This window comes from Pinus tabuliformis, chromosome 4_2 (assembly GCF_031772625.1).
Source record: "Pinus tabuliformis cultivar Carrire ecotype Pingquan chromosome 4_2, CPIR1, whole genome shotgun sequence".
NCBI classification, from domain to species: domain Eukaryota; kingdom Viridiplantae; phylum Streptophyta; class Pinopsida; order Pinales; family Pinaceae; genus Pinus; species Pinus tabuliformis.
The window spans coordinates 322190039-322216696 of NC_142304.1; the positions used below are offsets into that span (position 1 = coordinate 322190039).

The 26658-nt window shown below is 37.3% G+C and overlaps 1 protein-coding gene across 1 annotated transcript in view; it reads right to left on the reverse strand.

The window, feature by feature from the left end:
• Window positions 1-26658, reverse strand: part of LOC149169253 (uncharacterized) — a 198447-nt gene that overhangs the window by 54020 nt on the left and 117769 nt on the right. Inside the window, exon 4 of the mRNA XM_089428617.1 lies at window positions 2955-3090. Within this exon, the coding sequence (XP_089284743.1) occupies window positions 2955-3090 (136 nt within the window). The remainder of the gene's footprint in view (window positions 1-2954; window positions 3091-26658) is intronic.

Below are 26658 nucleotides of genomic sequence, written 5' to 3' on the forward strand. Positions count from 1 at the left end.
GGTGAGCAACTATACGCTCAACACTGGTCCATTTGGGAGCATGCATGCAATTCAAGATCGAGAGCATTTTTCTGCTCTTGAGTGGTGGAACATGCATGGAGGGGCTACTCCACTTCTACAGAGTTTGGCATTGCGGGTGCTATCACAGGTGGTAAACACTTCTTCTGCAGAGAGGTGTTGGAGCTCTTATTCTTTCATCCACAGTGTTAAAAGGAACAAGTTGAATTTAGACCGGGCAGAGAGCTTGGTTTATGTTCATTACAACTTGCGATTGTTGTCCCATTACTGTGAAGATGCAAAGTCTAATAAAGACTTGTTGACTTGGGACAAGAATCCAGAGGAGCCCAATTTGGAGGATGGAGTGTTGCGACTAGAGCAATTAGAGGATGCTCTTATCCAGGTATGTCCATTGTGGTATGAATTTTCCAATTTTCCCTTATAAAGCATTTCTCTAATTCATGTTTTTAATTTTTTTGTTAACTAGTGTTTTTTTTTTTTTTGCATGAATTTTTTGAGCGATTCTAGGATGATGATGACCGTGTTGATATGCCACCACCCCCACCCCCATCTGGTCCCTTGGTTCCTAGGTTCCATGGTTCAACACCAACAGCAGGGGGTTCTTCTTCATCAGTTCCAGTGCCACGACTTACACAGGGACCATCTTCTTCATTGCCACCACGTGGAGGCCTGCCATCACGTTCTATTCGTGGTGGAAGGAGGAGAGATTAGTAGATATATTCACAATCTACCTCTTTTTGTCATAGATTACTCATTAGACTTGTAGACTTGTGAATTTGAATTTTGAACCTTTTTGGCTTGGCGGTGACCAAGTGACATATTTTGTAAACATTATTATTTGAATTTTGGACATGACAAATGTTGACAGTTGCTCACTTGCTAGATAAATCATAATATGCTCTATGTTTTATGTTTTATAATATGCTTAAATGTTTTATGTTTTATAATATGCTTAAAAATTTGATGTATGTTTGTAATAGCTAGAATATAGATGATTGTTGTACTAGTAAGTAACTACAATGGAATCATGGATGCCATATCTATCTTGATTTATGCAAAAATATGCATGTTTTCATGTCTTCTACAATTAATTTGGTATTTGGGATGTTTGTTTTGAGTATAAATGCAAAAAAATATAAAAATATATATATATATAGCAGACGCTTCCGCGGACGCTTCGCTTCCTAGATTTTTGGAAAATGACGCTTCCGCACTCCGCGCTTCCGCTTCGCTCCCGCTTCGTGCAACATTGATTTGGAAACTAAAGGAATAAATCATAGATACAAACAGGACCCTTCTTTTGGATAGCTCTATTGAAAAAAGTCTTAACCTAGGACACTCTGCAGAGAAGATCATGGCAAGAAATGGGCATGTGTACACTGTATACTGTGTTGGCAATCTGAGGTTAGTATCTATCACCTTTTAGTTAGCTGTGATTTCACATTAGAAGTCTGGTCAGCAGTCAAAACCCTTCTTGGCAGTGCTGGACAGTGGAGTGGAACCACCCTCTTGATGGCTTTTAAAAAATGGAGGGAGGATCCATCAATCAGAGACTTTAGAAGTCTTAACATTTTAGTGAGCTGAGTGATATGGAGATCCAGCAACGAAATCATATTTGAAAATGACACTTTCACACCTACACAAATCTTCACAGAATTCAATACGTTTTTGAGAGTATAAAGGAATCCGCAAGCAAAAACTTGCTAGGCAGATTGGCTCCTTGGATTTTGATTAAACATTTGCCTGGCGGACTTTTGATGGGGCATCTCAAGGTAACCAGAAAGTTGTGGATCAGTATTTTCTTTTCTCGAGGGGATTAGGCCACCAAACCAACAACTGGGCCGAACTACATGCTCCGGACCTTCTTCTCAGGTTGGCAGTGCACTGCAAAATAAACAGGTTGCAGGTTACAGAAGATTCAAAAATTATTACTAATTAGATGTGTGGCTCTGTGCTCTTCCAAAATTTGGGTTTTCAAAAGCTGATAGATCAGGTTCACTCCAGAGAGATCATCTGGCCTTTGTTTCATTTAAGCACATATATCATTAACATAAACACTGACAGACCTGCAGTCTGTGCAGTTAGGAATGCTGGAGCTATTGGAGATCAAAGATGGCGTCCAAACTGAGCACCCTTCTTGACCCTTTCTAGCCACATGTGCCGTATCTCATATTATGATTATGTAATTTCATATTGCAGATGATGAATATGTAATATCGGACTTTTTCAGTCAATGGGCCCAGGGATATTAAGAGTAATTAGTTTTTTGAACCTTATGGTTTTGTTCAGGTGTGTCCAGAACTTATATGCAGAAACTTGAAAGTAATATCTTGATTTTTGTCCTAGAGATAAAATATTATGCTTTTCCCTTGGAAAAAATATCTAAAATGTAATCATGCAAACAACAGAGAATAGAAATCTTCAGAAAACATTTTGCACAGTTATGTGTGATTTCTAGAGAGACTCAGAAAACATTTTGCATAGTTATGTGTGATTTCTAGAGAGACTCAGTAAACATTTTCCCTAACGGTGTGATTTCTATATGATTAAACTAATGTGGTTAGTGTGTTTCAAAAACAGATATTTCTTATTGTGATTATGCATATATATAATCCATGCACATATAAAGGAAGAAGACAAGTAATGGACATTTCACATTAAAAGAAAAACCTCAATATTTATACGCGTGCACATGAAATACTTGCCTTTGTATCCTAGCCAACACAGAAGGCGTGTTATACTAGGTGCTACTGGTATCTAAGGCTAACACTCTTAAATTGAAGGCTATCCATGGTTTGTGTTCAAAGCTAATTTCACGTTGAAGACTCCAGAATTTCCAATAAATTTTGTTAGCTCACTGTTACCATAAAAATCAAATTTGTGAAACAAAATTTTGTCAACATATAAACCCACAGGAGTAAGATATAGTAACATACCTGCAAAAGGTGCAAAACAGCACGAAGCAAGTGGACATCACTCTCAGATGCAAAATCTAGTGCATCCTGTCCAATCAACCATGATAAGCCACATTGAAGAGCATTACGAATCTTAAAACGCAAAAGTATTTGATTCCTGCCATTGCCAAGTATAGGATTAGGTCATTGTCATCCTAAAACCGTATAAGAATCTTGTCTCTAGTCAATTGAGAGGCATAAATATAGACTATTAAGACCTTCTTAATACAGGTATACATTGAATATTGAATAGAAACATTCTAACAAACTCTTTGTAAACAAAGGTACAAGTATAATGCTTAATCATCTTATTCTTTTGCACTTAACATGAACAGATTTCATAAAGTACCAAGCCAAGCCGAAAAGTATTAAACTAACTGTAAATACACAATTTTTCAAAGAATATCTAACAAAACACTTATCTATCAAACCACAACTCTCAGTTTCCATGGCCTTTGTGAGGCTTTATTCACTCTACCAATAAGCATTGATTAATAACAGTTCCAACAAAAACCTTGAATATAAACTTATTAAACTTCCATTTAATCCCCACATGTTGCATTACACTTAAAAGCTTGTAGCATGTACAACATACAAACACAGCTGTGAAAGAGAAAATCTAAGTTGCACAAAATTTGGAAACAGGTGCAGATGGAAACATAATCCCCCAAAGTTATAGGAAACAGAAAAATGGGTTATTTAAAAATTTCAAAAAACATAAATAATTTGAATGAAATCACAAATTATTAGAAAAACTAGAATCAAATGATTGAACAAAAATTAGAATGATAGGCATAAGCAAGAAATTTATAGAAAACTCATGTACATATTAACTCCTGTAAATGATTACATTATGCATAATCTGGAATCAGTGTTATAAATTAGGCTATATATGCCAAAATATGATATGAGCTAATCCAAAATCCCGAAATGAACCCTATATGTTAGGCAAAGACAGGATGGCTAGCAAGTTGGGTTTACCTTAATTTGAGCCTTTGAACATCGCTGGGCTCCTTTTCAGAAGAAGTCCTTTCATGTGGTAGGGTTTTTTTCTCATAAGCGTCACTACATCTTCCCCCTTCATGTGTTATAACCCTATGGGCAGCATTAATGGGGTGTGGTATATACATGTAATGAAGATGAATGGATATGTAATAGGGTGTTCATTGATTATTGAATAAAAACATTCTAGAAAAATTTTGCTTCAAGGAAGATATGAGTAGAATACTTAATCATTTCATCTTTTTGCACTTAACATTAACAGATCTCAGAAAGTACCAAGCCAAAAACAAAAAGTATTAGAGTAATTCTAAATACACAGTTTTTCAAAGAATGTCTAGCAAAAACTTTATCTATCGAACACACAACTTTCAGTTTCCATGGTCTTTGTGTGGTTTTATTCATTCTACCAATGAGAGTAGATTGCTAACAATTCCAACAAAAGAACTTGAATATAAACTTCCATTTAATCCCCACACGTTGCATTACCTTTAAAAGTTTGTAGCATGTACAACATACACACACACAGTTGTGGAAGAGAGAATTTATAAGTTGCACGAAATTTAGGAGCAGGTACAGCATGGAAACATGACCCCACAAGGTTTTAGGAAATAGGAAAATGGGTTATTTAAAAATTACAAATAATTTAAATAATTAGAATGAAATCACAAATTATTAGAAAACTAGAATCAAATGTTCGAAAAAAATAGAATGATAGACATAAACAAGAATTTCATAGAAAACTCATGTATATATTAACTCATATAAATGATAACTCTATGCAAAAAATGATAACACTATGCAAAATCCAAAATTAATGTTATAAATTATGCTATATATGCCAAAATACAATATGAGCTATATTTGGCTCTCAAATTCATCAACCTCATCATCATCTAGACCAAGAAAATCCAAAATCCAAAATCCAAAATCAACCTTATATGTTAGGCAGATGACAGAAGGCTGGCAAGTTGGGCTTTCCTTGATTTGAGCCCTTGGAAATTGTTAGGATATTTTACATATGAAGTCACATCATGCGCTAGGGTCGTTTCCTCACAACCATCACTACCTTTTTCCCCTTCACCTGTTATGACCCTATGGGAGCATATATGGGTTGGAATGTATATGTAATGGGGAAGAAATGTAATAAGAGTCAACCTAATAGGAGGTCTACAGGTGCAATGGGTGAGAACATATATATAGAGGTCAATATAACTATGTCGTAGGCGTGGTCTATATTGGAATTGGCTTGATGAATTTTGATTTTTAAATAAATGAGTGGACAAGATTTGATTTCAAGAGAATATTCTTCATCTAATACATCATCCAACGGATGATATGAAAAGTATTTGAACGGGTTTTCAGTTTCAAATCAAAGAATAACATATTTAATTTTAAAATCATTTATTTCACTACCTGTTAAGTGCTTCATTGGTTTGATTCGTTGAGTTTTGAATCGAGCGATTCGAGTGCTTCATTGGGTTGATTTTTGTTTCTTTCCTCAAGTTTAATTTTACAAATATTTATAACAGACTCTTCGCTTTTGAAGGTTGCAAAACATTACATGGAAAAGTGAAGCTTAACAACATTTGCTATGGGAATGAATTCTTTATAATTAAACACAAATGTTTCAATATGAAAATGATACTTTTGTTTTAATGTATGTTTGATATTTAAAAATAGAAGTTAAAGCATATTTTTATTTAGTTTTTTCTCATTTCAGTTCTTAGGGTTTTTTCATCTTTTTATTTTCCCATTTTTAATTATTTATAATTTTACTTATAAAATAAAAATTTATATTTATTTACATTTTTATTTCTATTAAAATAGTAATTATTTTTAAAAAATCTCAATTATTTACAATAAATATAACAAAACACTCAAAAGATTTGTCCAATCTACACAGCGCCTTTAACTTATTGAAATCCTTAGTACAAAATTCATGTATCTGTAGAGTGGAATGGTAGGACTAGTTTTTGCAAAAAAACCAATTAATCAAGGGTTTTATGATGTTTTAATTTTTAAAACTTTTGGACAACTAATTAAAAAAATATATAATTTAGTAATACATTTTCAAAGTTAATATACACACATTTAAGGTATAACATTCAAATAAGGTGACGCATACGGCATATATCAACCACATTTATTAATGTGGTTGTGCTAGTCATTATGTAGACAAGAACATAAGATTTGGATATATGCATGTATTAAGGTTATTTGAAAGACTTCTCATATTATATTATTACTTTGGGACTTGTGTTCCCCATTCACATTTGGTGTACATTGTGTGAACTCATTTATCATGCTATGATAAGGGATTTGGAATATAACATTTGGTATAAATGTCAATTGCATGTAGCCTAGGCAATTGAGGCAATTGAGAGAAGTGTTATCCTCCCCATCCAAGAGCAATTACTACAAGTGACATGTTGAGCTCTTAATGACTAAATCCTTTTATAAGCCTTGAGCCCCAAAGTACCTAGTTTACCCTAGGTACCATTACCAATCAGATTAGCAAGGTTGCAAAGATCCATGCAACCTACTAAGATGGTCACACATAAGATAAAGGCCCACTATCACCTTGGCCCAAAACCCCACTCTTTGAGCCCAACTTCCTCCTTAACGGAAAAGGGGATAATTTCCACTCAAGACCTCAACCAACCCAAGTAAGACTAGTGCCTTAAATGGGGTCAAATGGTGAGGTGGAAGAGTTAATCAAGGGTTATCTTGTTGATTTTATGTATGTAAAACTACAGCAGACAACTAAACCTAGCAAACCATTGTTGAAAATTTGGTAGCTTTGATCAGTGTTTTCATTGGCAAAGTGAAGTAGAAAATTCATATTTTATATGTTGACCAAATCGGCCTCTCTTGGTCAAGTCGGCCCCACTTTTTGAATGGGCTTGACCCTAAGGTCAAAACCCTCCTCCTAGTGTTGCGGGGGAGCGTCCCCCCTTGATCCCGCTCCCAATAAGCGCTTCGAGCGGGAGCAACTCAGGAGCGCGCTCCCTTAAAAAAACGCTCACTGCCTTTTCGGGAGCGTTTAGCCTTTTTTGCAAAAAAAAAATTGCAGTAATGTTCCAAATGCAATTTTTTTCAAAGAAACAAATAAGTTTTGAGTGGGGAAACTTAATGATCAAGCCTATGGCCCTAGTATTGATATGCGATTCATCCTTTTACTTAAATTTTTAACATTACCATGAAATGACTCAGGATGTTTGAGAGTGGTTCCGACCTCATTGGATTTCATATGGAAAAAGTAGAATTTTAGATTTCATTCAAAATCCAGTAGACTTATCAGTTTTTCAGAATTTCAGGATTGCAATGTTTCCATTGAATTTTGTCATGTGTTAGGGTATGGAACTCATATTTAATCAAGAGCACCAATCCCTCTATGTACCTTGATGTTAGTGACATTGGTTGTCGAACTCCTCTATCATGACCCTCCTAAAAATGTACACATCACTCAAACAAAATCTTGACTTGACATGCTATGCTTTTTCTATCTTATGTTAATGCTTAGAGGGTGATATTAATGACAAAGATCCCTATACAGATACAAGGGTAATAACAAAGATACCTCTGGATATTACTGCTTAGAGGGAGATATTAATGACAAAGATCCTAATTTTCCAACAAGACTAAAAAATTAGACATTTCTCGTGGTGGCAAGAGGCCCAAGCATAAGCAATAGATAATAGATTTACTTGTCTTTTCTAGTTTCTAGTAGTTTTTATAACTATTGACTCTTTCATATTTATTATGATATTTTTTTAAACAATATATGACAATTTAAGTTTGAAGTTGGCATTTATAACTTATTAGTAATGAATTATGAATATGATGCTTCATGAAAGTTGAAAGTTGTTTCATTTCATTTTATAACATTTCATTTCATGTTAGATATTATTTGTTGTAATGGTTACACTTAGCTTACAAGTACAACTTTGGTGATCAATGATGATAAATGTTATATATTGAATTTTGAAAGCTTGAAACTTTAAGATTGATGAATCACGAGACTCAATATGTTGTATGTTATTATGTTACTAACTTGTGGACGTGATTGATGAAGATTATAACTTCTAGATGATTGTTGTTATATGGTTCAATCTATGTTTTTTTTATCTTTTTTATATCTAATTCATAATTCTACATGTTTTTGTGGACATATATGTATCAAAATATAAAAATATAACAAATATATATATATATATATATATATATATATATATATATATATATATATAAAAAAACGCTCAGGGATTCGCTCCCAAACCGAGAGCTTTTGAAAATGTCGCTTCCGCACCCGCTTTCGCTCCCGCTCCCAAGTAACACTGCCTCCTCCAAACACGTATAAATACAAGTTCGTTGACCCTACCTTGGCATCCCATCATCACACATTAATTCGATTTGAAACAAAAAGACTCATCCACACGTGCGAAGGAGGAAAGAAGAAGTTTTGTTCTGCGTTGACTAGCTCTCGAATCTTCTGTTTGACCAACAATGAGCATTGAATTGGGATTGATAGCTTCTGTTTGAACGAGACTTTGACTATTTTTGGGGCTGAGACGTTTTGTGGTTCGTAATCAAATCAATAATAGTAGGAAGGAACCTACACGTGGGAAAAGGATGAACCACATCGCACCGACATGTCAACCACCAATCATAGGGAATGAGCATCCTACATGTGGGGCAAGGATGAACCACGTCCCACTGACATGTCAACAGATGCCTATAAGCATCTCTCACTGGGGTATCGACAAGAGAAGGTGAACCACTCATCACGTTCATATGCCATAGGAGAAGGTGAACCACTCATCCTGTTCATATGCCATAGGAGAAGGTGAACCACTTATCCTATGCATATGCCATCAACAGTAGGGGAAGGTGAACCACTAACCCTACACACGTGTCATCAATAGTAGGGGAAGGTCAACCACTCACCCTACACACATGTTATCTGTTACAGGGGAAGGGGAACCACTCACCCCGTACACTGCGCACCTATAGGGGAATGTGAACCACTCACCCTATGGTCACTCATATCTCAATAAGTACCCCAGGTCTTCCAAAGCTCAATGTATAGTAGGGAACCTCATAGTAGGGTCTATCCACGACTCCCAGCCTCTTTCTGAAGAAAGATAATCTTGATCTTATAATGATAAATGAGAGAATCATTATCTGATGGACAGGCATTATCAATAAACATCATATCTCCCTCTGAATATTGGGAAAGTAAGCTTGCTCATAACCATCAAGTCATTTGCAACCTGCTATTAATCCTTTGGTCCATGTGCTAGAATTATCCAATCATAATTATGCAACTTATATGCAGTTCATCAGAGTCATTAAACTCAGCTGTCATGACTTGCTTTCATCAAAAATTGGACAAGCAAAGTTATCAGGGATTTTATACCTCCCTCTGAAGTCTTGCTGTAGGTGGATTATGGTCCTTCTTCAACCAAGAAGAAGAAATCTTCCCATGAGATTATCTCAACACAATTGTATGATCCTTCATTGCTAGATGACAACTACCAATGCATCAAATTACTCAATCCATGATAAGGAGGAGTCTTTCTCATTCGGGTATTCATACCTATAGAATCATTCTTCATGAGATTGCAACTAGGATATCAAACTCAGGGTCTTCTGCTTGTCGTGCTTGTCGAGGCATAGAATCTGATATGCACTTTCTTCCGAGTACCTCTGTTTTTCATGCTAATAAGGACTGATACAGAGAACTTGATCCAAAGTGCCATGCACTTCTTCTTCTAGCTGTTCTTCAAGAATAAAAGCTTCAGGTGAGTTGCACCTTTTATCAAAGCCAAAAGGTGTTGCAAATTCTTTTACTGGCAGATCCCTGTAGCTTCTTTATAGTAAATAACCTTTCAAAAGATAAGCTATCAAAATTCACATTTGTCTTGTTCACAACTTTGATTGTGAACAAGATCATTATTCGTTACATCATATCATCATGGCTATTGAACTGTAATGATATTTATACATAATGCAAGACAAAAAGGAGACCATAGAAGATGTTGAGTTGTATAAGCTGAGAAGCCATACATAGGATAGAGCCACACATAGCAACACTGATGCCATATATGATGAAGAAACCAAGAATATTTACTAGGCATGGTTCTGTCCTTGACTGGTAGCTTCAGGTTTCCATTTTAGGTAGACCATTCCTCCTTGAAAGATTTAATACTAAGTTGCACGAAACGGGGAAACGGATATGAGTTTCCGAAACGGGCACGGGTACGAAACGTGACCCCCCAAATTTTGGAAACGGGGAAACGCAATATATATATATATATATATATATAGGACATTTAAGAAATATGTGCAATCATAAAGCATATATGATACATTAATTTATCACATTATGATTAAATTGTCAATTGTCAATGCATAAACTAAAAGTCTCTAAATTTACATCACATTTACTCATGAATGATCACATAATGAAAATAGCAATATCCAAAATCAGCCACAAGAAATTTCTAATTTCTTGTCTCGTGCTTGATTGGGAGTCTCCTCCTACATAGTCGAACGACCTTAGTGCTCTTGATTAAATACAAGTTCCATACCCTAGTACCCTACATGCTCTTGATTATTGGGAGTCTCCCCTGCATAGAGGGCTTGGTTCTCTTGATTAAATACAAGTTCCATACCCTAGTAGATGACAAAATCCATGGAAACATTGCAACCCCGTCAATCCTGAAATCCTGAAAAACAGATAAGTCTGCTGGATTTTGAGTGAGATCTAAAATTCTACTTTCTCCATATGAAATCCAATGAGGGCAAAACCACTCTCAAACATCCTGAGTCATTTCATGGTAATGTTAAAAATTTGAGTAAAAGGATGAATTGCATATCAACACTAGGGCCATAGGCTTGAACATTAGGCTGCCCCACTCAAAAAATCCTCTTTTTTATAACTTGAGAGGCATCTAGAAGCATCCAGAAGATATTTTAGTCACCCACTTAAAAATTAGAAGCGAAACAATTAAAAAAATTCAAGAAAAAGTCAAGTTAAAAGAGGAAACTCCACCGTACGGCCTGGAAACGCGTTTCCGGCAGTACTGGCCACGTTTCCTCCTCGAGAAACAGGCCAGTACGGCCGGAAACGAGTTTCCAGGCTGTACAGTACGAGTTTCCTCGTTTCCGACCGGAAACGGACCCTTCTCCAACGTTCCCTGCAAATCAGATTTAATACCTTATCCTAGAGACCTCTCTTCAATAGAGTTTCTTCTCTGCTACTGAAGATTCCTATGACTGTACAAGAGTTTTAAATTTTTCTTTTCAAAACTAGAATCGGATGCTTTCAGAAGCTTCCAGTTCTTGATGCCTGAAGCTACTGTAAAAATAAAGGTTTCCATAAGATGGCTCAACTAATATTGAACTTGTTTATGTCAATTGTGCAAGTCATGGATCTCAAACAAAAATGTAAATTATCATCATTTATCTCAGTAGAATGAACAGATGTATTAATCTTTTCGAGCTACTGTCCAAAAACTGAAAAGCAAGGCGATAAGCTTTTACTAACGTCCAAGGTCTCCTTTACACACAGGAGACTCGACTCCTTTTTATTTAGAGATGCCTAGAATAATAGGAGAACTGTGCCTCTTCTTTTCTAGACTTCATTTGTATGATGAGGATTTTGAAGAGGGGCTAGAAGTTAACAGAGAGGTAAATGTCCAAGATCATGACTTGATCCAACTTAGATCAGAATCTCAATGACTTGCAAGGATGCCAAACACATACCAATTACCTTTTTCTAATGATGACAGTATGTATGTGTGTATGATGATGCAGATATAGGTCTGCTTGTAAATATGATGCCATTCCTTCCTCATGCAGAAGGCATACCTTATGTGAGCTGAAGTGTTGTTGTGACTAGATATACTTGAGGATGACCTCCTTAGATGCTTGTTTTACTTAGATGAAAGTGATGAGCATTTAACTTTTAAAAACTGATACTTCTGCCTAAACTGTTGAAAATAGATCCTTGACCTTGAAGACCTCTTACCTTTATTCAGTCAGAGGCTTGTATAGATGCCAGATCAGTTAACTAATGTACAAGGTTGACTTCACACAGGAGCGAAACCACAGATACCAAACAGGTATCCTTAAACCATTAAACTATTCAAGCCAAACAACAATTGCTCCATCCAACCATAAAGCTTAAGCATTTGTTTCTTGCCATTATTTTCTGAAGATTTACAGAACCTGTGAATTTGGGATATAAAACCCTTCTGAACTGCAGGGATTGATGTTCCTTGAAGCATGCCTTGTTAAATCAAGGTTCCTCACGGTATCTCAAAATTCTCAGAATTATGCTTCAAAAGATCGTCCACAGATATGTCTTGGTTTGAGCATCTTGTTAGGGCATCACCGATCAAACTTACATTCTTGAATTAGCCTCAAGAAGTAAGTTCCAAATACTTGCTTTAGCCACAGATCAGTCAAAATTTCGAATGAGTATTAGGGGATTTAAGAACATTGGATAAGTATCATCACAGAAGATCAAGTATATATGTCTGTCATGTATATCATCTATGTATGTCTGCCATGTCACCACAGACCATGTATGTATGTCTGCCCAATTTAAGGGTTGAATCATATCTTCAACAGATTGGAGAGCTGCCACAGAGATAGCCTTCTCTAGCTGCAGGATGGTTTGATGTCGAGGTTCCAAAGTTCTTGTCAGCACAATGTTCTTGAGGCAATGACAAAAGGCCTTGTTGATTGATGATACTATTGCTGCAGAAGATGCCAGGCTTTTCACAGATTCACTAAAATATCACAACACTGATCTTTGTCATCTGGATAAATGATGCAAAAGAGTGCCACTGTAGTCAGAGATTCAAGATTCCCAAAACTGTGGCAAGACTTCTGCAGACCTTAATGACAGTTGTAATGTGAAGTAGCTCTGAAACTCCAATAGAACCTAAATAGTCTTTTTCATTATTGTAACAGGTTAATGTCACATAGGGCTGCAGACAAGTGCATATATATGAGAGAGGACTTCTTAATGCTCACGCAAAGATCTATGGATCAGAAGCGCTACTTGAAAGTAAATATTTTAACTGTTGGTACGCATCTCAAAATTTTAACAAGTGATGATATACAGGACCAAAAAATTGAATGTAAATGTAGAGAAAACCTCTTAAATAGGGCCAAACAGCTTCATATACTTTGTGCATCACAATCCTTAACCTTCCAGCTCTTCACTTATCTTATTGAGCTTCAAAAAAGTGCCCTAAACCCTGGATTTTTCAGAACAAGGAAATTCACAGAACTGCAACCCTTACAGCTTCTGAAAAGAGATTCCCTAATGAGGGCCGGATTAGTTGTTCCTTCAACTTTCAAATCTCGCTCTTCTGCAATAAACAGAAATTCCAGGAAATCCATATAACCCAGAAATTAGAAACCTACATAATTTAATACTTCATGCTGTCAGATCTTTGAGGAAGGAGACAATGGAGACTTGTCAGCATTTCTTAGTGATTGCTTTCCCTCTTGCTTGGGCTTGTCCTCACCTTAGCTGTGATACCATGTTAAATTTTAGGTTACATGTTCTTTGCTTAGGACAGTTGCTTCAATATTCCAAATTAGCCCATTTATTAATCCGATGGCAATCACATGAATCATTATCATATTGACAGAAACTGAAGAAAGAACATATGCAATAAATTTCCAAGGCAAGAGGACACAATAATATGGCACAAGCCAGGGAAAAACCCCAAGATGGGGAAAACCCTTGATCAAATCTTCTTATTATTAATATCAAATGTTCAGCACAGAGAGAGAGTACAATAGATCAAAGTCAAAATGACTTGCTAAATTGAAAGTCCAACCTTAGACATGAAAGTGGCTCAATAGCTACAACTCCAGCACATTGTCAACAGAAGATACTCACGGTCTGGTTAGGGCTGCATATTATTTGCTGTTGTCTCACTCCACCAACCTAAAACACCTCCATTCCACTGTGGCTAACATTGGCTTATAAGGAACTGCCCTTCGCTAGTCCTTAGGGCTGATCTGGATCCAAGATAAGCTATCTAGCTCCCTGATCTAGACAAGTGCAGAACTGCAGCCTTTCCTGAAGTAGTTGATCTGAGGTATGGTGACACAAATGGGAAGAATTTCATCCCAAGGACTACATATAAACTCGGCCTCATATACTATATTTGAATGTGGTCCTGTACTAGTAAATAGACCCCTACACATAGCCCAAAATTCCCTTAATTCCTGCGACTGTCCATCAGATAATCTATGCCTTGATATGAAAGAGAAACCCAAAACAAGTAGTCCTTCATCCTTCTCTAAAAGCTCGGTTGTTTCAGACATAATGAGGCCCTTTTCTTGTTGTAAAATGAGGGAGAAGACACCTTAATATATACAATTCATTGGGGTCAAGAGATATGACTATTGGGCTTATTGAGCCGACATATAGGTGAGGCCGACCTTGATAATTTTACATGAGAGAAACATAAATTCAAAATCATGCTTCTCCTTAACCAAATTTGATGATCTTTAGATCGAATTTGGTCCTCTCAAAAAGAGGAATTCAATGCCATAATTATCTTCCCCAAAGGAATTGTCCAAAGTGGAATTTGGCCCTAGTTGCCAATTTTAACAATAGTCCTATTGCCTTACCTTAATAGGAATTGTTTGGGTGTATGAATGGTGTGTTTGTGAAGATAAAGTTTTATATTTAGTGGTCATGAAAAGGGTGTCAAGTAATGATATTTTTGTTCGTCAAACTAATGGATGCCATGATTTAAATTTTAAATGCATGTTTTTTGAGTTGAATTAAGTTGTAAAGGGTCAAAGTAAAGTGAAATAATTTTAAGAGTAATGAGTCAATAATGTAATTGAGTCAAAATCAAACTTGAAGGTGAAAGTCAAAGTTGAAGTTAAGGATGAAGCGTTATATCCACGTCAATATAATGAACATCAAAATTCAAGGTGCATAATCGATGTTACCCATCACCTTTATCATTGTTGTATTTGAAAGATGGGTGCATTATTGGTTGTACCTGACAACTTGTGTTTATTATTTAGTGATTAAGCATGAATCATTAGCAATTTTAAAAGTGGGAAAAGGAGGAAAAAGGCTACAAATTGCTAATCATGAAACTGTACTACAAGATCTTGAAGATGTTTTGCAAGAAATAGATAGACTAGAGAAGCAAAATAATTCCATGATGGGTAAAGTTGCAGAACTTAGATCACAAGATAATGAACTCTATCATGAATTTGTTTATTTCACTAGACAAAGCATCAACACATTAGAGGAAAGATTAACATCACTGAATCAATGGGTAAATGATCTTTTCAAAATTCAAGATCAAAAGGAAAAATTGATAGAATCATTGCAGCAATAACTAGTGGCCAAAGAAAATGTGTTAGCACTTGAAAGTGAAGTGAAACAGTTAAATCAACATAACCAAAGTGTGATGCAGTTTGTGATGCTAATGACCTCATTCAAAAGATTGATAGTTCTACTGATGCTTTCCATCTGATTGATGATAATAATGTTGATGTACATATGTCTCTCTCTTGTTTTCAGGCTTTGAATAATGATCCTAGTGATACTTCTAAAAATGAAGATGATAAACTAAGTTATTTTGGGAAGCAAACAAAAGGAATTCGTGCCAAACTTTTGAATAAATTGGGTTATGATGGAAAGGGTTTAGGTAAAAGAGGTCAAGTTATTCAAAATCCCATACAAATACAATGTAAGGACAAAAAATGAAGGCCTAGGTTACGAAGGTCAAATGAGCAATGCACCTAACAAATTTGTGAAAGGAGAAACATTGACAACAAGTGAGCCATCTACAACAAATCAAATACAGAAGCAAGAACAACTTTGCAACCATTGTGGCATAAAAGGACATGTCCAAGCTAAATGTTGGAATCTATTTCCTTGCAATGTTTGTGGTCTTAAATCTCAAAGCCTCATATATAGGTACAATGTACTTGGATAGATGTGCTTGGATGGCAGAAAATTACTTCTATGTTGAAAATATTTTACAAGGTCAAGTCTTCAAATTAGAACAATATCTCCCATAAAATGTTCATGGGTTAGTTAGTCCTCCAACGATTAGTTGTCATTAAGGAAAGAGTTTTTAGTTTATTGAGTCATTTCTTGAGTCAAATGAGTCATGAGTATTTTTGTAATGGTTCGTAACTTCGTGGTAAACCAAAAAAAACTTTGTAATGACAAATGTAGATTTGTGGTCAATGGAAACCACCTGATGTAATGAATGCTTCGTGGTAATCCAAAACCACTTTGAGATTAAGGGTGAGCCAGGAAAACCCGAGTATGATGTAATGGTTGAACGGTTACCCATAGAAAACCCACGGGAAGGTCAAGGGTAAGCCAAAGAAATCCTTGATATGAAAATTGATGCAATGCAATCCAATAATTGACTCAAGATTCATAATTATCATAGAAAAATGCAGTACATATTGATACAAAAAGATAACGACAATTGAAGATACAAATGAAGATGAATAAGATTGAAGATGATGCAAAATGCAGAAGACTAAAGATGTAGACAACTCAAGACATTCATATTGAATCATAACTTATCATTAAGGGGGAGTATGAAGGAATAATTCATACTTATGATATAATAAAATCATTATAATATATTAATGAAAGTAGACTATGTAAGGAAAGCAATGTTTTTAAAACCGGAACCGGTGACCGGACCGGTCCACCTAATGAACCGGTTTACCAACCGGAACCGGTCTAACTGGGACTGATTTGGTCTAAACGAACCGGTTTTAGAAAAATACATTAAATAATTATTTTTTAATGAAAAAAACTATTTTTAAGATTTAAAACCATGATTCCAAGCCAATAGAGACAAAATATGCAAAGATTGCTCATTTATATACCATGTAAAGGTGAATATATCAAAATGGCACCGAGTGCAATACATATCATCGACAAAATACATAAGCAATGAGGCTCTAAATGGCCTCTAGAGTGCAAAAACAAAGCCTACAAACTATGGGGCCAGTGGCCTACTACAAGACTTCAGTCTAGACTCTACATATATGATAATAGTAAATACTATAATCGTGATCAACATTATCACTTGAAATTGAAACTTCTCACGAGTCTCAGTCATCATGATCAAACTCAGTTGGTTAAGTCTCGACTCCCAAACTTTGCAGTCACAAACTTCTCTATTGGTTTAGTGACTTGAGTCTCAAACTTCTGAAGGTATTCTGCCCTAATATGCCCTATTATTTCATTTGGTGCTCCACATGGCTTTACATGGCCTCCTATCCTAGCCAAGTGTTGCTTGAACCTGTTAATACCCCCTCCTTGAATGGATTTTTGGCAATATTTGCAGATCATTTTGCCATCAATCATATCACAATGAGCGCATGCAGTATCTCTGGCTTTTGGAGGCATGATGACTCCCTGGATGGTAGATCATAGAAATGAGAAGTTTATAACACATAAAAAAATTAATTCATGGACAACAGTCAAATAAGGAATTTTCAAGTGCAAATCCTTACCTGAAAATGCAAACTAGCTTCCTTAGCCTCCTCTTGAAGATGGCAACTCCACTGATAGCTACACACTATCTCCAAAATAGCTCCAACTCCAACTCCAAGATGACTACTTCAGCAAAAACTCAACACTCTCCAAGCTCACAAACACTCCAAATCAGTTGTGTGAGACAAATGAGAGTGAGAGGGGCCTCTTATAGCTTGGAGAGGGTGTTTTTGGAGGGAAAACACCCTTAGTTCCCCCCCAAAACCCAAAAACCACAGTTAGAAATCCGCTTTTTGCAAGTTATGGTGGGCATGCCTAAAACCGGCCGGTTTAGGACGGAACCGGCCGGTTTGATACAAACCGGCCGGTTCCGTCCTAAACCGGCCGGTTTTCACCGGTTAGGGCCAAAAATTGGAGAAACGGCCTTCCAAACCGGGTTTTTTGGCCGGTTCGGACCGGCCAGCTTGCTAACCGGCCGATTTGACCAGTAACCGGTTTTTGAAAACGGTTTTTAAAACACTGAAGGAAAGTTGACCAAAGAGAGGACAATGAGAGAAGTTAGCGATAGAGATCACAAAGAATCAACTGAGAGATTTGTGGAGATATTCATGGAGATATTTGGGAGATAGTTATGGAGATGGTTGAATTTGTTGACCACTCTATGTCAACGACCCCATAGCAGTACACCCCTTTTTTCCAAAAGGGATCTATCATGTTAGAGTGTTCGCGCCTTTCAGATTTCATCATTAGCCAACAGTTTTGTTAAAGATGTAAACCCATTCTGCATATTTATAATGTAAATGATCTTAGTAAGACCATCATGTATGTAACAACCTAGGTAAGCATAGTATTTTGATGATGATTTCTACCTTAGGAGGTTTTTTGTCTCACTGATTCATCTGTGTCTCTAGACACAAATGATCGGCAGAGTTTTTCCCTCCAACCTCACCCCAAAGCTAGGGTGGATTTTGTCGTCAAGATATTAAATATGTCTTAGTGTTTTTTTTATAAAGTCTTTGTAAAAGTAATTCGGGAAAAATCCTAGCTAATTGGCTAGATTATTTTATTACAGATTACTTCATCTACTAGATCATATTTTGTGTCGTAGAAATGGGTAAATGTTGAGGGTCTATGACGAATGGGCATTCCCCCTTCATGTATTAAATTATAAAATCTTCATGTAAAAAATATTTAGTGCATGGTCCCTCATAATTAGACATCATGGCTAAGTATTAGAAAATTGGAAATATTATTAATCCGCTCATCAATCAATTAATTAAATTTTCTGGCAAAATTAAATTAAATCCAAGCCAGAAATTTAATTAATTTTGTGTCCTACGTATAATTAAATTCTCTAATGGTGAAATTCATGGGTTTTAAATAAATTAATTTTTGGAGGTCCCCGACCAAGAAAATATTGAGAAAATCAATAAATTTTGGACTCTTGGTCCTTGGTGGTTAAGTCAAAGTCAAATTTTTTAGGAGATTAACTCAAAATAATTAATTTTGAGTTAATTAAAATCAATTAAACGAATAAATTCTGTTGAAATTTGATGACTAAAAGGTTTCCTGCAATCCCAACCCGGTTTTAATTTCAACTTATCACTCCCATTCAGCTAAATGCCCTTTCCCATAAACATACATGATCCGAATTGGATCCTAAACACTCTCTAAGTTTTCATGACTGTTTCAAATTATGCCAAAAGATTCAAGTCTTAGAAAAATCAAAGCTATCAGAAGGAATCCTCGTAGCAATTGCAGTTGTGGCCAGAGCCGAGCAACGAGGACCCTCAGTCGAGCACACAAACCGTTGGCCCATAGTAACGCGCGCTGGCTCAAACTGGCAAAACCGAAGGCCAAATCAAGAAACGGGGGTGGTTTCTAATATGCGATTAGCACTAATCGCGTATCGCAGGGCGTCCCCCTCAGTGAAGAAAAGCCTCGAAGCGCCCGAACCCGAAAATGCTATGAAATGCGGAAAAGTACTGCGTTCGGTTCCGTAGTGCGGGATTCCACAAACCGGCGGGATATCGGAAGGCCTCGAGGCAGTAAGCAATTTTGACTGAGTACAGCCCGATGCCACACTTCAAACGACACGCGTCTGATGGATGAGAGAGAAAACCGCCTGCATTGGACGGGTAAACGTCATGCGACTTGCCCGCCCAATACGAATGACGACCGTCAGATCTGGGGGGCCCAGATCAACGGCTGAGGCACATCCCAATAAATGACCGGATTTGACAAGTCAAAAAGCAAGATTACAGGGGATTTGAAGTCCGACATGGATGATGAGTTGGCAAACGATTCATGTTTCGCGAGCGATCTTGAAGCAAACGAAATTAACGGCCATTCAAAAATGATTCAAGGAATCTGACACCCAGTTCGTTAGGAAACAGGTGGCCACCTCCCTGCGAGGCGTTACCCAGTGTTGATGATGCATAGCAGAGGAATTTGAACGGACAGAGGCAAGGAAACCAGAAGGCCAAGAAGCGAAACGAACAATCAAAAGAACAGACTGGCTTTAAAGAAATGACCTGACAGAAGCAGAGAACACACAAGAAGGCAGTGACAAGAGTTAGCTAGAAGCAAATAGCTAAGGGCATAAAACAAAGAGTAGAAGTCGAGCTGACCTGAAGGCAACGTCAAGCCAGACAGAGCCAGAGAGAGTCAGAGAGTCTGTGTACTCCATAGAAGGCTTGAGAGGTTCAAGCAAACTCCTCGACATCGGCCTGTCATACTACTATGACCATTAGAGGTCAAATTTCAGTAGGGAGAGTCTGTGCACTCCATTCCTACTGACTTTTATCTGTTTAGTGAGACTCGAATTGAGCTCATTGTTATAAAAAAACTCTGCTTGAAAACATAATAGAGAGGCCACCACTGAGAGCTGAACCAGGAGACGTAGCCCAGGAGCAATAGGTGAACTCCTTATTAAACTTGTTGTCTTACATGTTTTCCTGTTATGTTTTCTCTAACTGTCTCAGTGTCTGTGTATTTTGCAATCTTATCGATCCATTGCATAAAGTAACATAGGCACATCCATGCACATGAGTCTGTAATACCTTTAATTCTTTGTCCTGGATAAATTCTAGATCGAGTGGTATCAGAGCCTCTAGGTTACTAAGGTTAGACAAGCTTGTGCTGGATTTTGTTGTTGAATGCTAACTAGATCAAAGCTTAAATTAGGAGAAGGAGAGTTGGCTGAAACTAACCAGGAAATTGGAAGAGTCTATTCTAAAAGGAAAATGTCAAAAGAAAATCCCTTGGAATCAGACCCCCAATTCATGGATAGTTTATGACCATGAGATCCATGGTGGAGGAAATGTATAGGGAATTTAAGAAAAATAGAGATGAAGATTCATCAAACTCCAAACAAGACAAAGGAGTAGAAGAATCTCTCCTCCATGACCACTCTAAAAGCAAAGGAAAAGAAGAAAAATTTCTCACACCTCCTAATAGCCCTGGAAATAAAAAGAAGACATCTTTGATTAAATTAGATGTTAAATTTGATTTACCAATATATGATGGAGAGTTGAATGCAGAGAAGCTGGATAATTGGATCAGACAGATTGATGTTTATTGCAGAGTGCAGAGCATTGATTTAGACAAGAGTAAGATTCAGTTGGCCAGCCTACGCCTTGGAGGCACTGCCTTGGTATGGTGGGAAGGCAGGACACAAGCTGACATGAAGAAACATGGTAAGATTCTTTCTGTTTGGAGTGAATTTGTTTCTACAATTAAAAAGCAATTCTATCCACTAGCCTACATGCAGCAAGCTATGATGAGCTGGCAAACCCTTCGACAACTAAAAGGGCAAAGTGTACAAGATTACACCCAATAATTTAGGAAAAGAGCTTTGATTCTAGGAATTTCTTAGACTCACCTGAGACTCTGTTGAAATATATAGGTGGTCTACACAGCTACATGAGGCACACTATCCTCATGTTTAATCCCACTAGCATAGATGAGGTATCCGTTCAGGCTACGCATCTAGAAGCTAGAGGTAAGAATGGGAACCCAGAAGTTGGGGGATCATCCAAACCCACTGCAAGCAAAAATAAGGAGAAAAGAAAACAGAAATGGAAAGAGAGGAAGACAAACACTGTACAGAAAAGCAAGTCTTCATGCACTCACTATAAGAAGGATGGGCATGATGATGAACACTGCTAGATTTTGCATCCGGAGCTGAAACCTAAGAAGTTCGAGGGCAAGAAGAAGAAGACTGTTGCAGCTATTCAAAAGGATTTGGGGTTAGACTCAGGAGATGAAGCAACAATCGCAGCCACAGGTATAAAAGGTAAAAATTCTGAAGCATCTACTAGTAATTTTGCACAATCTACTGATAATAAAGAAAATGAGAGAAAAAGACATGAGCTTTTTCATATTCGAGTTATTTCCAATCATCAAAATATTGATACTTTGTTTGATAGTGGCTCACAAGTAAAGAAAATTTCTAAAGCAATTGTAAAGAAGTTGGGATTACTAACCACACCTCACAAGAAACCACATCCATTAGGTTGGTTATGTGATAAAGCAAAGCTACAAGTGACTAGACAATGTAAACTTAAGTTTTCTTTTGGGTCAGCATTTGTAGATGAGGTTGAGTTAGATATAGTTCCTTTGGATATATGTGGAATTGTTTTAGGAAGTCCTTACTTGTATGATAGAAGAGCTATTTTTTATAAAGCTGAAAACAAGTATCTACTCGTTAAAGATTGAATCGAATATATTGTAAGGGCTCATAAGCTCAAGAATAATTATACTCTCATAAACTCAGGGCGGATGAAACGAATTGTAAATTCATGCAAACAATTTTTACTGATGGTGTAAAGGAAAAGAAACCTGATAAAACCAATGTATTTGAGGGCTATGATGCTAAACAGCAAGCCAATTTAGAAAAAGTTGTTTCAGAATATGATATATTGTTTCAAGAACCTAAAGGTCTACTGCCCAAAAAGGAAATAGTGCATGATATTAATTTGCAGCAAGATGCTCCATTCCTTAACATCGAAATGTATAGGTTGTCCGCTTTAGAGAATGTAGAAATCAAGAAGCAGGTACAGGAGCTGCTCGAGAAGGGGTTCATCAGACCTAGTACATCACCATGTGGGTCTCCGATTGTTTTGGTGAGAAAGAAAGATGACTCGTGGAGAATGTGCATTGATTACCAAGCACTAAATAAGATAACGATCAAAAATCGTTATCCCCTTCCTCGCATAGATGATCTATTAGATCAGTTGAAAGAAGTTGTTTATTTTTCCAAGTTAAACTTGCATAGTGGCCATCATCAGGTCAGAGTTGCAGAGCAAGATGCATGGAAGACTGCTTTCAAAACAAAGCAGGGATTGTATGAGTGACTGGTTATGCCTTTTGGCTTAACTAATGCCCCTGCTACTTTCATGAGAGTAATGAACGATGTACTCAAACCTTTTCTTGATGATTTTGTTATTGTATATCTGGATGACATCCTTATATTCAGCAAAACATGGGAAGAACATTTAAAGCATGTTAAGAAGACTCTAGATGTTTTGAAAAGAGAAAATCTTTATGTTAAACTCTCAAAATGTGAATTTGGAAAAACATCTTTGAATTATTTGGGTCATATAGTAGGGGGTGGTGAATTGAAGATAGATCTCTCTAAGGTTGCAGTCATTGTAAACTGGCCTAAACCCAAATCTGCTACAAAAGTTAGAAGCTTCTTAGGAGCAACGCAATATTAGAGAAAGTTTATTTCTAACTTTTCCTTAATTGCAGCTCCCTTACATGCTTTAACAAGATTGAACAAGGTGTTTCAGTGGGGAGGCAAACAGCAAAAAGCTTTCGACACCTTGAAAGAAAAGATCAGTACTAGCACTGCCCGATCTTCAAAGACCATTTGAGATTGAAACAGATGCCAGTGACTATGCCATGGGAGCAGTGTTGATGCAGCACGGTAACCCATATGTTATCATTCTGAGACATTTAATTCTGCGATAGTTAACTATCCCACATATGATAAAGAATTGTATGCATTAGTACAGAGTATGAAAAAGTGGAAACATTACTTAATGGGCAAAGAGACAGTTATACATACTGATCAACAACCACTTCAATATCTACACTCCCAAACTAAGTTGCAGCAATCAAGACACTATAGATGGATGGGTTTTCTACACTATAGATGGATGGGTTTTCTACAACAGTTTCATTTAGTCATCAGATATAAAAAGGGCATACACAATAAAGTTGTTGATATGTTGTCTAGACCAATTATAAATGCATCTACTATACTAAAGCATAACTCAGTATTGCATGAGAGCTACATTGAATAATATGCTCAGGATATAGATTTTAAAGATGTATATGCAACTTTAAGTCAAGGAACATGAGTAGAAGAAATGGATTATCATGTTAAGGACCAACTCTTGTATCATTTTGGGAAGCTATGCATTCCACAAACTGAAAGAATAAAGATAATTCGAGAAGCACACACTTCTCTAATATCAGGTCACTTTGGTGTAAGTAAAACAGTTGCACAGCTGCAAAGATTTTGTTATTGGCCAAAAATGAATGGGACAGTTTCTAGATATGTAAGAGGGTGTACCATGTGTGCTAAAAGCAAGCCCCGCAATAGAAAACTAGGCTTGTACACTCCACTACCAGTTCCTTCTCATCCTTGGGAAAGTGTTTCCATCGACTTTGTTGGAGGACTGCCTAAATCTAGGAAAGGTCATGACTATTTATATGTTGTTGTGATAGGTTCAAAAAAATGTGTATTTTAATACCATGTAACAAACAGATTACAGCTGAACAAACTGCAAAGTTGTTCTTTCAGCATATATGGGTTCATTTTGGATTACCCACTTCCATAATATCTGATCGAGATACCCGATTTGTTGGGAAATTTTGGTCAAGTTTGTGGGAATTGATGGACACTAGGCTGAAGAAGAGCATAGCTTTTCATCCGCAAACAGATGGCCAAACAAAAGTGGTCAACAGGACAGTGATCCAGTTGCTCAAAGGCTATTGCAACAAGCATCCCAAACTTTGGTATGAACATTTATGTTATGTACAACATGCTTACAACCAAGCTAAACATTCTTCCACACAGAGATCTCCTTTTGAGCCCTGTTTTGGTTTCACACCAAGGTCTCCCTTGGATTTTGTCTTTGGTAAAGACATAGCAGTTGATGGACACAGTGATGTGGACAAGGCAACCAAGTTCATTGAACAAATCCAAGAGATTCACCAGGCGGTAGAGGAACAGTTGGAAAAGAGCCAAGCCAAGTACAAGGCAAGGCATGACAAGCATCGGATGGAGCATAGTTTCCAAGTTGGTGATCAAGTTTGGCTGTACATTAGCAAAGACAGAATGCAAGGTGAAGGTAAGAAGCTGAAGCCAATAAGGTATGGAACTTTCAAGATACTTGAGAAAATTGGTGAGAATGCTTTTCGCCTTGATCTACCAACTTACATGCACATCTACTCAGTTGTTAATGCGGACAGCTTGAGACTATTTGAACCTTCATTAATTGAAAATCCCAAAGAGCAGAATCAATTGCCTTCTATTGATGATCTGTTCCCTGAATATCTTAATGAATTGCAGGAAGATATAGTTCTGGACAAAAAGGTAAGAACTACGCGCAAAGGAGATGTTGAATACCTCAGGATTGGACTCAAAGGTTCAAAGCCAAGCAGTGCGAAATGGATAAAAATTGAGCAAGCGAGAAAGCAATACCCTCACTTGATTGATGCTTAAAAGAAAACCAACTTTTGGTGGTCCAAAAGCTTTTTCAGTGGGAAGGCCGTGATCCGAATTGGATCCTAAACACTCTCTAAGTTTTCATGACTGTTTCAAATTATTCCAAAAGATTCAAATCTTAGAAAAATCAAAGCTATCAGAAGGAATCCTCGTAACAGTTGCAATTGTGGCCAAATCCGAGCAATGAGGACCCTCAGTCGAGCGCGCAGACCATTGGCCCATGGTAACACGCGCTGGCGCAAACTGGCAAAACCGGAGGCCAAATCAAGAAACGGGGGTGGCTAATCGCGTATCGCAGGGCGTCCCCCTCAGTGAAGGAAAGCCTCGAAGCGCCCGAACCCAAAAACGTTATGAAATGCGGAAAAGTACTGCGTTCGGTTCCGTAGCACGGGATTCCACAAACCGACAGGATATCGGAAGGCCTCGAGGCAGTAAGCAGTTTTGACTGAGTCCCGCCCGATGCCACACATCGAACGACACGCGTCCAGCGGATGAGAGAGAAAACCACTCGCATCGGACAGGTAAACGTCATGCAACTTTCCCGCCCAATACGAATGACGACTGTCAGATAAGGGGGGCCCAGATCAACGGCTAAGGCACATCCCAATAAATGACCGGATTTGACAAGTCAAAAAGCAAGATTACAGGGGATTTGAAGTCCAACGTGGACAATGAGTTGGCAAACGATTCATGTTTCGCAGGCGATCTTGAAGCAAACGGAATTAACGGCCATTCAAAAATGATTCAAGGAATCTGACACCCAGTTCGTTAGGAAACAGGTGGCCACCTCCCTGCGAGGCGTTACCCAATGATGATGACGCAGAGCAGAGGAATTCGAACGGACAGAGGTAAGGAAACCAGAAGGCCGGGAAGCGGAAATGAACAGTCAAAAGAACAAACTGGCTTTAAAACCATGACCTGACAGAAGTAGAGAACACACAAGAACACAATGACAAGAGTTAGCTAGACACAGATAGCTAAGGGTAGAAAACAGAGAGTAGAAGCCGAGCTGACCTGAAGGCAGCATCAAGCCAGACAGAGCCAGAGAGAGTCAGAGAGTCTATGTACTCCATAGAAGGCTTGAGAGGTTCAAGCAAACTCCTCGACATAGGCCTGTCATACTACTATGACCATTAGAAGTCGAATTTCAGTAGAGTCTGTGCACTCCATTCCTATTGTAATTTATCTGTTTAGTGAGACTCGAATTGAGCTCATTGTTGTAAAAAAACTCTGCTTGAAAACATAATAGAGAGGCCACTACTAAGAGCTGGACCAGGAGACATAGCCCAGGAGCATTGGGTGAACTCCTTATTAAACTTGTTGTCTTACATGTTTTCCTGTTATGTTTTCTCTAACTGCCTCAGTGTTTGTGTATTTTGCAATCTTATCAATTCATTACATAAAGTAAC